The sequence below is a fragment of the Plecotus auritus genome (genome assembly GCF_963455305.1).
Source record: "Plecotus auritus genome assembly, chromosome: 3".
In the NCBI taxonomy this organism is placed as follows: Eukaryota; Metazoa; Chordata; class Mammalia; order Chiroptera; family Vespertilionidae; genus Plecotus; species Plecotus auritus.
Window position 1 is genome coordinate 169,663,770 of NC_137772.1, and position 13,641 is coordinate 169,677,410.

The window sequence follows — 13,641 nt, forward strand, 5'->3', positions numbered from 1 at the left end:
ATTTTTTACAGAGAGGAAGAGAGAGGAGAGGGATAGAGAGCCAGAAACATCGATGAGAGAGAAACATCGATCAGCTGCCTCCTGCACACCTCCTACTGGGGATGTGCCCGCAACCAAGGTACGTGCCCTTGACCGGAATCGAACCCGGGACCTTTCAGTCCGCAGGCCGACGCTCTATCCACTGAGCCAAACCGGTTTCGGCGGAACATTCTTTATCAGTGTCCCGCCCTGCCCCTGGCCGCTGGGCGCCTGCATATGCAAATTAATCCACCATCTTTGTTGGGTTAATTTGCATACACACTCCTGATTGGCTGGTGGGCATTGCGAAGGTACAGTCAATTTGCATCTTACTCTTTTATTAGTGTAGATTACAAGGCCCTCCTCTTTTGCTTATTTTGGTAAATTTCAATCTGTTTTCCCAGACACATTTTCCATGAGCCACTGTCCAGTGCCAGGATCCTATCACCCAGGCCAGTTTACTTTGCATTTTGCCCTACATCAGCAATTTTCATTCAAGAAGCAACTGATGGATATTGGCAAAAGTCATGGGAAGAATACAGCAAGTTATTAGTTAAAATAACGTTTGAGTTGCAAAGGTTATACAGGGTTTCCTTCCAGTAAAGCATTGCAAGGAGTCAAGATCATCTATGAGCTCCCTCTCAGTGGGTCACTTACATTCCAATGCAGTTTTTAAATGGAAATGAAGGAAAAGGGTGGCAGTTAACACTTCCAGGAATTGCACATTTATAATATCACCTACCATCATCTGCACCAGCACAGCCTGCTCTGCTTCCCCCTGAAAAATGCCTGTGCAACAGAGCATATCTCCTTTGGCCTATTCAGCATACCCCTCCAATAGTTCTACCCTCTTTCTCCTCTCCTAAATCATTACGTTTTTGCTCTCCACTCCTTATTTCTCTCATCTTTCCATCCCCTCACCACCATGACCATCACCACTACCAAATCTTATTCTGCTTGCCACAAAATTCCTCTATGGATTTGTCTATACTCACTGTTTTCAATACCTCTTCCCATTTTCTGTGAAAGCATCTCCAATCATGCACCCATACCCACCATTCTTCCCAAACTTATTTTATCAAGGTGTGCAATAACTCCACTCCTACATCCAAGGGTTGATTCTCAGGCCTCACTCTACTGCACATGGAAGCACTTAACCACTTCTCTCTCCCTCCTTCTTGATACACCTGCTTCCCTTGACTTCCAGGACAACACTCTGGGAATTTATTTCCTCTTATCTCAATGTTTTCTTTCCATTTCTTTTGCTGGTCCCTTTTTTGTTAGCAACTTGGGTTCCTGGCTGGGACCTCTGTTCTTCTTGTCGGCACAGAAAAGAATTTAAGGCCAATGAAAACGAAAGAAAAGCAAAGTGGGATTTATTGAGAATACACTCCAAGTGAGGAGCGGGACAGTCAAAAGAGACAATGGCCCCGAACTCCATGGGTTATTTGGTTTAAATGAAATAACAACCTGGGCATATTCCCTGACCAGGAGTTGAACCTGCAACCTTTCGGTGTAGGGAACAACACTCCAACCAACTGAGCCACAAAGGCCAGGGCCTGATATAATTTTAAACAGCAACTTTTAATAGTCTATGCTTTTAGAAAACACAGTTTCTCAATAAATGAAAATGCAGAAGTTACTCAAGTCTCTTGGTAGAGAATTTCATTTGCATCCAAGGATGACTGACAAAAAAGGGTTATATAACTGTACGTCTTCTGTGTGTGCCCTTACACATAATGCATACTAAAAAACCTACCGGGGAGGTGGGGGAAGGGACAAGTCAAAACTGCAATGCAATTTTTATTATAATTAGGCTGGGGCCGTAGTAAGGTTGCATTGAGGTCATGTCATTTTCCTCTGCACTTGTGCTTGTGCCAAGAGCAGACTCCTTTGTCAGGAGCTGCTGACAGCAGGGCTGCCCATAGGGAGGCAGTCTGAAGGCAATGTTGGCCGGGCCCTGTCAGAACCCAGGGCAGGCCACACCAAGCTGCTCAGGTCTAGTTGCCTACCTAACACCTTCACTTTTCCCAGATCCTTAGTGTAGAGTATCCTCAGGGCTCAATTGTTGGATACACTTATATCTCCAAACCATACCTCTCTCCTGAGCTCCAGACTCAAATTTCCAATAGCTTCCTCTACATTTCCACTTGAATATCAGGGAGAATCTCAAATGTAACCTTAATGAACTGAACTGATCATCGCCTGTCTCCTTCTCCATCTTTCAGTCTTTCACCATGGAGTATAATAGTTGTGGGCTTGTTTTATGTGATCTTTATTATGTTAAAGTTTGACCCATCTATACCCATTTTGTGTGTTATTTGTCATAAAAGGATGTTGAATTTTGTCAAATGTTTTTTCCTGCATCTATTGAGATGATTGTGTGAATTTATCTTTCATTCTTAATGTACAGTATCACATTTATTGGTTTGCATATATTGAACCATCTTTGCATCTCAGGGATAAATCCAATTTGATCGTGGTGTATCATCCTTTCAATGTGCTACTGATTTCAGTTTACTAACATTTTGAAAATTTTGGCATGTATATTCATCAGGGATATTGACCTATAGTTTTCTTTTCTTTTTTTTTTAAATATATTTTATTGATTTTTTACAGAGAGGAAGGGAGAGGTACAGAGAGTTAGAAACATCGATGAGAGAGAAACATCGATCAGCTGCCTCCTGCACACTCCCTACCGGGTATGTGCCTGCAACCAAGGTACATGCCCTTGACTGGAATCGAACCCGGGACCCTTGAGTCCGCAGGCCAACGCTCTATCCACTGAGCCAAACCAGTTAGGGCTATAGTTTTCTTTTCTTGTAGTGTCCTCATCTGGCTTCAGTATCAGGGTAATGCTGGCCTCATAGAATAATTTTGGGAATATTCCCTCCTCTTCAATCTTTGGAAGAATTTGAGGATTGTCATTAATTCCTTTTTAATTGTTGGGTACAATTTACTAGGGAAACCAAATAGTCCTTGCCTTTTCTTTGGAGTTTTTTATAACTGACTATCTCTTTACTCATTATTGGTCTGTTTTAGATTTTCTATTGATTCATGATTCAATCTTCATAGGTTGTAAGTTTTTAGTAATTTATCCATTTCTTCTAGGATATCCAATTTGTTGGCATATAGTTGTTCACAGTAATCTCTTATCATTGTATTCCTGTGGTATCAATTATAATTTATCTTCCTTCATTTCTGATTTATGTGTCTTCTTCTTTTTTTCTTAGTCTATCTAATGGTTTGTCAATTTTGTTTTATCTTTTCAGTAAATCATTATTTTTTAAATTTTTTATCTTTTCTATTGTTTGATCTCTATTTTACTTATCTGCTCTGATCTTTGTTATTTATGTCCTTCTGCCAACTTTGGGCTTTGTTCTTCTTTTTCTCATGAGCTCTTTTTTCTTAATATATTTGTTTAACTCTATAAACTTCCCACTAAATCCAGGAAAATTCTTAAGAAGTTTTATTATTCAAAAAGTGTCCCTAGGTGAGACTTATAATCAGGCAATCAAATCACATCTATATTCTGATCACGAAGTCATGATATGTGTTTTTCTAGGTGTTATTTCCTACCTATTAGCTGTCAGGAGAATTTGGGGGGCAACCCAAGGAATTAGCAGAGACCTTGTAAACCTAATCAAGGATGGACTCTAAGGAGAGAGCCAAATATTACTTTTTTCTGGGAGAAACTCCAAAGCAGGCCATTTGAGGTCCCCTGGGAGGGAGGGAGTAAACCAGAAGGACCAGCTACATTCGAGTCCCACATATAAGTTTTATACATTCCCTTCATTTATCTTTGCAGGTCTTTACTCTTTCATCCTTGCATCAACCTGGCATCCTGGACAAATGCTCTGAGGGGTGAGTCACAGGCAAAGACCCCACCAGAGAGAGTCTTGAAGCTAATCAGCCTGAGACCTGAAACAACCTATCATCCAACCAAGTCAGGTCTTTAGACCTATGGACATGAGGAGACTGTACCCTGGGTCATCTCACCAAACAGAGGAGAAAAGGTTTGCCTAGAACGTAGGAGCGAAGTGGTATTTTGATAGGCTCCAAGCAGACACAATTTGTGAAAAGGCTCTACCTCAGGTTTGGACTACATAATAGACCCTGTTTCCTTAGGAAGTTCAATGTTGTGACCAACAACCCCTTATTTGAAGCTTTGCATCTGAGTCATATATTGAAGCTGCTTCTCTTCTGTGTCCTAGTGACTCAGAGGCAAGAATGGGATATGCATTCTTACTGATATAATTGTAATGTGTGTGTCTTTTAATCCTCAGCTGAGGATATGGTTTTTTTCTACTTTAAAGAGAGAGGAAGGAAGCAGGTGGGAGGGAGGGAGGAGGCAGAGAGAGAGAGAGAGAGAGAGAGAGAGAGAGAGAGAGAGAGAGAGAGAAACAGCGATGTGAGAAACCTCGATTGGCTGCCTTCCGTATGCACCCTGACAAGGAATCAAATCCACAACCTGAGCATATGCCCTGACCAGGAGTCGAACCCGTGACCTTTCAGTGTAGGGAACAACACTCCAACCAACTGAGCCACACAGGCCAGGGCCTGATATAATTTTAAACAGCAACAGCAACTTTTTAAATAGTTTATGCTTTTAGAGAACACAGTTTCTCAATAAATGAAAATGCATAAGTTACTCAAAGAAAGTGAGTATTAAGACAATTTACAGTTGCAGCATATCCTTTGGAGAAATATTTGGCCAAAAATTTGGCAGAAATTTACTTTCTCAGTTCAAGTTAATTTTTACTTTCTCAATAACCAGGAGCAGGACATGGTGGGAGAGCACTGGCAAGAGGCACAAACACTTGGCTAAACTTTTGCTTTCTTTGTAATTCACTCTGTAGTTATCTTGCATTTTCCTTCTATGCAGATTCCTCCCACAACAACCCAGTGGTGGAGATGCTATAATTATTTTGTAAATGGGAAAACTGAGGTAAGGAATGTCGAGTTGCTTGCACAATATCACCCAGCAAGTCAATGGCAAAGTCGAGAATGGAACGCGAGCATTGCTGGAGAGTCTGTGCTCAGAACCCTTTGTGTTGCTCCTTCTCACCACATCCCTCTGCCAGCCACCACCCAGCCATCAACCATGAAACATAGTTAGGCCTCCTTTCCTCCCCTGCTGCCGAGGATACACTTACTATTTTGTTCTTAGTGGTTTTCCTTACTTGCTTTCATATTCATGCCCTAACACATCTCTGCTAACATTTTCTTTACATAATAGCTTACTAAGGTCTTAGCAAGTTTATCTCTCAAATCTCACCTCTATAAAAGAGTTAATTTGGTCCTTTACTTGAGTTAAAAAGTAAAGATGTTCCACAAATAGTTGAGTTTTTAAAGAGTATTCCTGCTGGTTCTTGAAAAAAAAAAAAAAAAAGAGTCATCCTTTCCAAGAAGCTAATTCATATGCATCAGTGTTGCTGGCTTTAAACTTCTTTTGATAATCCTGGGTTAAATGCTTGTAAGTAGGGAGATCAGAGCTGTCCTGGACAGAGTAGGTTCCACCCAAGTAAAGTGCAACTTCTCCTTATGATAAGCCAGGCCTGCTTATCTATCCTATCTAATAAAAGAGTAATATGCAAATTAACCGTCACTCTGCTACAAAAATGGCGGCGCCCATAGCCACAAGATGGCGGCGCCCAGTCCTTTTAGCCCTGCCGGAGTCCCCCAGTCCGCCCAGCAGCCGCAGTCCGGGGTGTCCGGCTGGGAGGCACCCACCCGCCATGCAGCGATCCCCGCCCAGCAGCAACAGCCCGGGGTGTCCTGCTGGGAGGCACCAGCGCCCAGCACGATCCCCAGCCACAGCCTGGGCTGGGGTCTCAGGCTGGCAGGGCCTCGCACCCAAGCCGCGGGATTCCCTGGCCACAGCGGCAGCCTGGGCTGGGGTCTCAGACCCGCAGGGCCGTGTACCCCCGCCACGCGACCTTCTGCCACAGCCTGGGCTGTGGTCTCAGGCCCGCAGGGCTGCGCACCCCCGCCACGCGATTTTCTGGCCAGCGGCGGCAGCCTGGGCTGGGGTCTCAGCCTGGCCAGGGTGCACCCCCTACGGCGCGATCCCTGGCCAGCAGCAGCAGTCCAAGGTGTCCGGCTGGGAGGCACCAGCGCCCGGCGCGATCCCGGCCACAGCCTGGGCTGGGGTCTCAGGCCGGCAGGGCCGCGCACCCAAGCCAGGTGATCCACCGGCCATGGCGGCAGTCTGGGCTGGGGTCTCAGGCTGGCAGGGCTGCACACCCCCGCCAAGCGATCTTCTGCCACAGCTGGGGCTGGGGTCTCAGGCCAGCAGGGCCGCGCACCCAAGCCAGGTGATCCACCGGCCATGGCGGCAGTCTGGGCTGGGGTCTCAGGCTGGCAGGGCCGCACACCCCCGCCAAGCAATCTTCTGCCACAGCTGGGGCTGGGGTCTCAGGCCAGCAGGGCCTCGCACCCAAGCCATGAGATCTTCTGGCCAGCAGCGGCAGCCTGGGCTGGGGTCTCGGGCTGGCCGGGGTGCACCCCCTGCGGTGCGATCCCTGGCCAGCAGCAGCAGTCCAGGTGTCTGGCTGTGAGGCGCCTGCCCCCCATGCAGCGATCCCCGCCCAGCGGTGGCAGCCCGGGGTGTCCAGCTGGGATGCGCCAGCGCCCGGCGATCCCCGGCCATAGCCTGGGCTGGGGTCTCAGGCTGGCCGGGGTGCACCCCCTGCAGTGCCATCCCTGGCCAGGCTGAGACAGCAGCCTGGGCTGGGGTCTCACCCCAGTTGGTCTGAGGAGGCAGCCTGGGCTGGGGTCTCAGCCTGGCCGGGGAGCACACCCCCCGTGATGCCATCCCCGGCCAGGCTCATATGGCAGCCTGGGCTGGGGTCTCGGCCTGGCTGGGCTGAGGCGGCAGCCTGGTCGGGGGCATACCCCCCCAACCCCCCCCCCCCGCCATCCTCGGCCAGGCGTGGCAGCCTGGGGTCTCAACCACTGAGTCACACCAGCCAGGCAGATATGGAGGAGTCTTAAATGTTTCTTTTTTTAAAATATATATTTTATTGATTTTTTACAGAGAGGAAGGGAAAGGGATAGAGAGCTAGAAACATCTATGAGAGAGAAACATCGATCAGCTGCCTCCTACACACTTCCCACTGGGTATGTGCTCCCAACCAAGGTACATGCCCTTGACCGGAATCGAACCTGGGACTCTTGAGTCTGCAGGCTGATGCTCCATCCACTGAGCCAAACCAGTTAGGGCTGTCCAATATGCTAAAGAAAAAACCCTATTAATAAAGAGGGAATATGCAGGGGAGGGCATTTGGGGGTGACTGGGTTGTCAGGGGAGAGCAGTTGGGGATGATCAGGCTGGCAGGGGAGCAGTTAGGCATCGATCAGGCTGGCAGGGGAGTGGTTAGGGGGTGATCAGGCTGGCAGGCAGAAGTGGTTAGGGGCAATCAGGCAGGCAGGCGAGCAGTTGGGAGCCAGCAGTCCTAGATTGTGAAAGGGATGTCCGACTGCCTGGATTGGGCCTAAACAGGCAGTCAGACATCTCCCGAGGGGTCCCAGATTGGAGAGGGTGCAGGTTGGGCTGAGGGACACCCCGCCCCGCGCAGTGCACGAATTTCGTGCACCGGGCCTCTAGTATGTATATAAAAGCCTAATATGCTAAGTGTCCAACCCATCAGTCGACCATTTGGTCGACAGCTCGACCAGTAGCTATGATGTGCACTGACCACCAGAAAGCAGACGCTCCAACCAGTAGGTTAGCTTGATGCGGGGTCTGGCCAATCGGGACCGGGTGAGATGGGCCTGACATGCCGTGGAGCCCTCCCGCGGTCCCTCCCCAGCCGGCCCCCATCGACCCCAATTGGGACTGGGTGAGGCAACTCCGATTGGCCCCCGATCACTGGCCAGGCAGAGGGACCCCACCCGTGCACAAGTCATGCACCAGGCCTCTAGTAAAGTTACAAAGTAAAATAACTAAACAGCTATGAGCCCTCCACCAACATGAGAACTAAAATATTACCAATATTATTGATGTTTCGCATGCGTCCTTCCCCTCACAAGCTCTTACCAACTGCCCCCCCCCCAGAGGTAACCACTATTCTGAACTTTATCTTTTTACCTTCTTCTATATTGATTTATGATTTATTTATTTTATATGATTTATTGCACATCTTTATGCATCCCTAAACAACATATTGCTTAGTTTTCATTGTTTTTGAACTTTATAAAAATCCTTTCATACTAGTCTTCTAAACATATTATTGTCACTAACCTTATATTTCTAAGATTGACCCATGTTGATGATAATGTAGTTCATTAATTTTCACTACTAAATAGCTTTCCATTATATGACTATACCACAATTTATTTATCCATTCTTCTAAAAAAGGACAGTTTTTGTCTTTTAACAATTTATTGTGGGATTCTTTTTTTAATACAAAAGTAAGAATTTGGCCTCCTCCCTTCTCTCTATCATCTATTATTCATCATATTCTATTCTTTCAAATGAAAATAGAAATTTCCCTTCCCACAGTGTGGAGACTCGATTCTTGCTTATTTCCTCCCGACCCTCTCAGAAAAAGACCAGCCTGAGGCCCTCTGACCCAGGGAGAGTGAGTCAGCATAGCTCTCACCTGATTGAACACCATCATATCTGAGTCACTGCTCACTATGCTTTGTCAGTTACTGCTTACAAGGCATTTCTCTTTAAAACTCACACATATACACACACTATTTCTTTGGCAGCAAATTGCTTTTTTTTTTTTATTGTCTGAAGTTTTACATATGTCTCCTTTTTCCCCAATTGACCCCACCCCCCTCAGTTTGGCAGCAAATTTCTGCTTCTCGCTCATGGCCCAGCTCATCTCTTACAGTCCCTGAGAAACCTTCCCTCAAATTATTTCCTTTCCTCCCACCCTCCAGGTAATGGCTTCTTTCTCTGAGCCCCACTGTCCCAGCTCCAGCCATTGCCACACCATATAGGGTAGGAGTTGCTTGCTGTATAGTCTAAACAATGTGCTCTCCAAAAGCAGGGAACCTGCCTCCTTACCTCTGTGGGCCAGCGCCTGGCTCAGAGGGGCTCAGTTGTGTTAAATGGATGCCAATTTGAAAAATAAAAGCAAAAGGAATATAAAAAAAAGTTTAGAGGACACCAAATGTCCTTGGGTCTAGACTAAAGAGATCACAGCTCTGGGTAACTTTGCTACATAATCATATCAGACGTTTCTCCTGGCATTCTTCCCTATCCCGTTGCCTCTGTGCCCTGCTTGTTCCACATAAAACGGCCATCTTATTACCACTTCCACCCACGCCAGAAACCTGCAGCGCATCTCGAACAACTTGTCATATCTGCAAAGCTCTAAAGTGCCTGTCTCTGCTTCCTCATTCTATGAATATTTATTAAGCAATTATTGTGTTCAAGGAACAATCTCTTTTAACATGCCCTGCAGCCCCCTTGAGACCCACTGCAAGAGATAAACAAAGGCACTATTATAAAATGTACACTTAGACACTGAATAATCACAGGCCAGGATGCATCCAGCTTTACTCCTGCAACTAGTGCTTTCAAATTCATTTCACCCTATACTTTCTGTGTCCCAGCCTAGAAATAAAAAGTTCTGTTTCTAACTCAATTAAGAAGTTTACAGAGTTGGTTCTATGCAGAGAACAGGGCTGGTGTGAGGAGGGGGGAGCCTGGGGACACACAGAGAAAGGAGCCCAATGAAAGGAGACTTAGAAGGCGTGGCATTAAGAAGTCTCAAGAAAGAGGTGGTCAAGAGGCAAATACTATAGTGAGGTCAATTGAGGTTAAAACTGACGAGCATCCATGAATTTTTTAATCTGGAGGTTACAAGAGCCGTTGTGGTGCTGACAAAGAAAAGAGTTAAATTGCACTAGGTTGCCCGGCTGGTGTGGCTCAGTGGCTGAGCGTCAACCTGTGAACCAGGAGGTCACCGTTCAATTCCTGGTCAGGGCACATGCCCGTGTTTCAAGCTCAATTCCCAGGAGGGGTCATGCAGGAGGCAGCCGATCAATGATTCTCATCATTGATGTTTCTACCTCTCCCTTCCTCTCTGAAATCAATAAAACATATATATTTTAAAATTGCACTAGGTTGAGGAGGGCATGAGGGTAAAGAAGTGGAAAGGAGAGTGTAAACTACGTTTTTTGAATAATTTAAATTCAAAGGGAAGAGCAAGACAAGGTTGAATCTAGAAAGAGATTCTAGGATACAAAAGGAATCTTTCAAGATGGAAGTGTGTATCTAGGCTTGGGAAAAAGGCAGTGGACAAGAGAGGTTAAGGACACAGGTCAGGGAAGGAATAATTATTGGAGTAAGGACACAGGAGGGGGCTGGAGTCAGAACACAGGCGAAGGAATTAGCTTTACACAGGAGGAGGGACACTTCTTCCACACTGCAGGGGAGGAAATTATGTTGGTCAATGGGGAACTCAGGAAATGAAAGGATTTCTCATTCAGCCCCCTCAATTTTCTCTTAGTATGATAAGCAGATTGTAAAATTAGGGTATTGAGAACAATGGTGAATGTTTAAAAGAACTCCTTGGGGAGGGGGAGGAATAAAATAGCTCCCGGGGAAATGGGAGACAGCTGGTTAGGGACACAGGCGCTGCTGCAATAAGCTCAGTATTAGACTGCAAGCTCAATATCACAGTAGCAAGAGATGGGCTGTCACATGTGTCTGTTCTCTCCTGGGAAGAAAGTGAAGGCTGGAGTAGGGTGATAGATCGGAGGAAATGGAGAAAAGAGTCAAGGGACCTGCAATCTATAAGAGGCCAAAAAAAAAAAAAAAACAAAAACACCCAGAAATTTGGGAGGATGGAAGTGAGTGACCTGGAAAGACAGGATTCTGTGATGAGAAAGTAGGTACTGGAGCTTAAGACTTCAGAGAAAAAATGGCTCTGAGTGTTAAATGTTCAGATGGAGGTTATGTATGATCTGTAACTGCTTGAAACAAATTACTAAAGTTGGGGAGATCAAGTGTGTAACTAGGATATTATATCATCTTCATGATGATGACAGAACTGTGATGGAGAAGACCAAAAGCCAGATGAAAAGATAGAATGGGGCTCAGCCCAGCCTGCCCCCTCTCACATACTGGGAGCCCTCAGGGGATGTCCTACTGATGGCTTAGGCCCGCTCCCTTTATGGGAGGTGACTGGACTGATCAGGGGAAGGCACCAGCCCCATCACCCCGCTGCTGCAGCCACTGCCAGTCACCGCAGCCACCAAGGTGTTTTCATCAACACAGACTCCAGTCCCTTCACCATGAAAAAATGACAACTTTCTTTAGGCCTTTTCAAGATGTGTCTTTCATAGGATATGACATTTCTCTATTTTTTTTTTTAAATCCTCACCTGAGGATATGTTTCCATTGATTTTTAGAGAATGTGGAAGAGAAAGGGAAAGACAGAGAGAAACATCAAAGTGAGAGGAACACTTTGATTGGTTGCCTCTTGCATGAGCCCTGACCTGGGCCCCAGCCAGGGAGGAGCCTGCAACCTAGGTACATGCCTTGATGAGAATCGAACCCGGACCCTGCGGTCGGCAGGCCTAGGCATTATCCACTGAGCCAAACCGGCTAGGGCAGGATATGACATTTCTTAGCCCTCCAGCAGCGGACCTCCATTTTTTCCTCTAGGAGTGTGGTGGAAAAACCCTAGATCACCTTTTTGGATTCTTATACCCAAGTTACTAAGAATATTACCAGTGGTATACAGGGAGCTTAGCCAATGAGCGGTCAGAAAAGGTGTTTCTTCTGTAGTTCACACCTATCGCCTCGGATCGCTGGCTTCACCCCTGCCCAGGCCCCAAGCCTCTGGCCAAGGCTTGGGGCCTGAGCAGGGGTCCTCCAGCTCCATCCGATTGCTGGCTCCACCCCTGCCCAGGCCCAAAGCCTCTGGCCAAGGCTTGGGGCCTGGGCAGGGGCCCCCCAGCTCCCTCCAACCACCGGCTCTGCCCCTGCCAAGGCCTAAAGCCTTGGGGCCAGGGCAGGGGACCCCCAGCTCCCTATGATCGCCGGCTCCTCCCCTGCCCAGGCCTAAAGCCTCTGGCAGGGGCCCCCTCAGCTCTGATCGCAGGCTCGGCCCTGCCCAGGAGCCCCCTGGCTCAGGCCCTTCCCAGGTTGCTCAGGACCCACGCGGGGCCTACCTCGGAGTGACCTGGGTGCTGAGAAAGTTCCCGGGACCCAGGCCACTGGGCGCCTACGTATGCAAATTAACCATCATCTTTGTTGGGTTAATTTGCATACTCACTCTGATTGGCTGTGGGTGTAGCGGAGGTATGGTCAATTTACATGTTTGTCGATTATTTAAAAAAAAAAAAACAGGATGGCCCAGCGGCATGGTTCAGTGGTTGAGTGTTGACCTATGAACCAGGAGATCACCGGTTCAATTCCTGGTCAGGGCACATACTCAGATTGTGGGCTCAATCCCCATTGTGGGGCATGCAGGAGGCAGCCGATCAATGATTTTCTCTCATCATTGATGTTTTTAATCTCTCTCTCCCTCTCCCTTCCTCTCTGAAATCAATAAAAATATTTTTTAAAAACAAAAATTGTGCTCTCTTCCTTTCCGCCGCAGAGATTTGACGAGCTCTCCCGAGATTCAGGCCTCTTCTCAGGCCAGCGCTCACCCAAGAGGAGCCATGTTCAGTTCTAGTGCCAAAATTGTGAAGCCCAATGGCGAGAAGCCAGACGAATTTGAGTCCGGCATCTCCCAGGCTCTGCTAGAACTGGAGATGAACTCTGACCTCAAGGCCCGGCTGCGGGAGCTGAACATCACCGCGGCCAAGGCAATTGAAGTTGGTGGTGGTCGGAAAGCTATTATCATCTTCGTCCCAGTTCCTCAACTCAAGTCTTTCCAGAAAATCCAGGTCCGACTGGTGCGCGAGCTGGAGAAAAAGTTCAGTGGGAAGCATGTCGTCTTCATCGCTCAGAGGAGGATTCTGCCGAAGCCAACTCGAAAAAGCCGAACAAAGAATAAGCAGAAGCGGCCCAGGAGCCGCATGCTGACCGCTGTGCACGACGCCATCCTGGAGGACCTGGTATTCCCAAGTGAGATCGTGGGCAAGAGGATCTGCGTGAAGCTGGACGGCAGCCGGCTCATCCAGGTGCATCTGGACAAAGCGCAGCAGAACAACGTTGAGCACAAGGTTGAAACTTTTTCGGGTGTCTATAAGAAGCTCACAGGCAAGGATGTTAGTTTTGAATTCCCAGAGTTCCAATTGTAAAGAAAAATGACTAAATAAAATATTCTCAGTAAAAAAATAAATAAATAAATAAATAAAAACAAAAATTGCTTTAAAAAAACACACACAGAATTGCTCATGATTTTTTAAATTTTTTTAAATATATTTTTATTGGTTTCAGAGAGGAAGAGAGAGGGACAGAGAAACACCAATGATGAGAATCATTGATCGGCGCGTAATATTTTAAAAAACGAATTAACACCTGCAATTACAGATATACATTTCCCTATAACACTGTGAAGAATCACTTTTCATCTTGAATAACTGACAGTTTTGATTCCAAGTTTTCTTGTGCACATATAAATGAAGCTGTTGATGTGTCCATTCCATTAGCAGAACTTCACAAATAGTTAAATAATGCCATTTGATGTCCATATTACTATG

General features: G+C 46.7%; 1 protein-coding gene across 1 annotated transcript; it reads left to right on the forward strand.

Moving 5' to 3' along the window:
* Positions 1-12,598: 12,598 nt before the first annotated feature.
* On the forward strand, positions 12,599-13,239 carry LOC308245619 (small ribosomal subunit protein eS7-like; the record flags this gene model as incomplete). Its single annotated transcript, XM_080663128.1, has 1 exon — positions 12,599-13,239. The coding sequence occupies exon 1, from the start codon at positions 12,655-12,657 to the stop codon at positions 13,237-13,239; it is 585 nt and encodes a 194-aa protein (XP_080519254.1). The 5' UTR covers positions 12,599-12,654.
* Between the last annotated feature and the right edge of the window lie 402 nt (positions 13,240-13,641).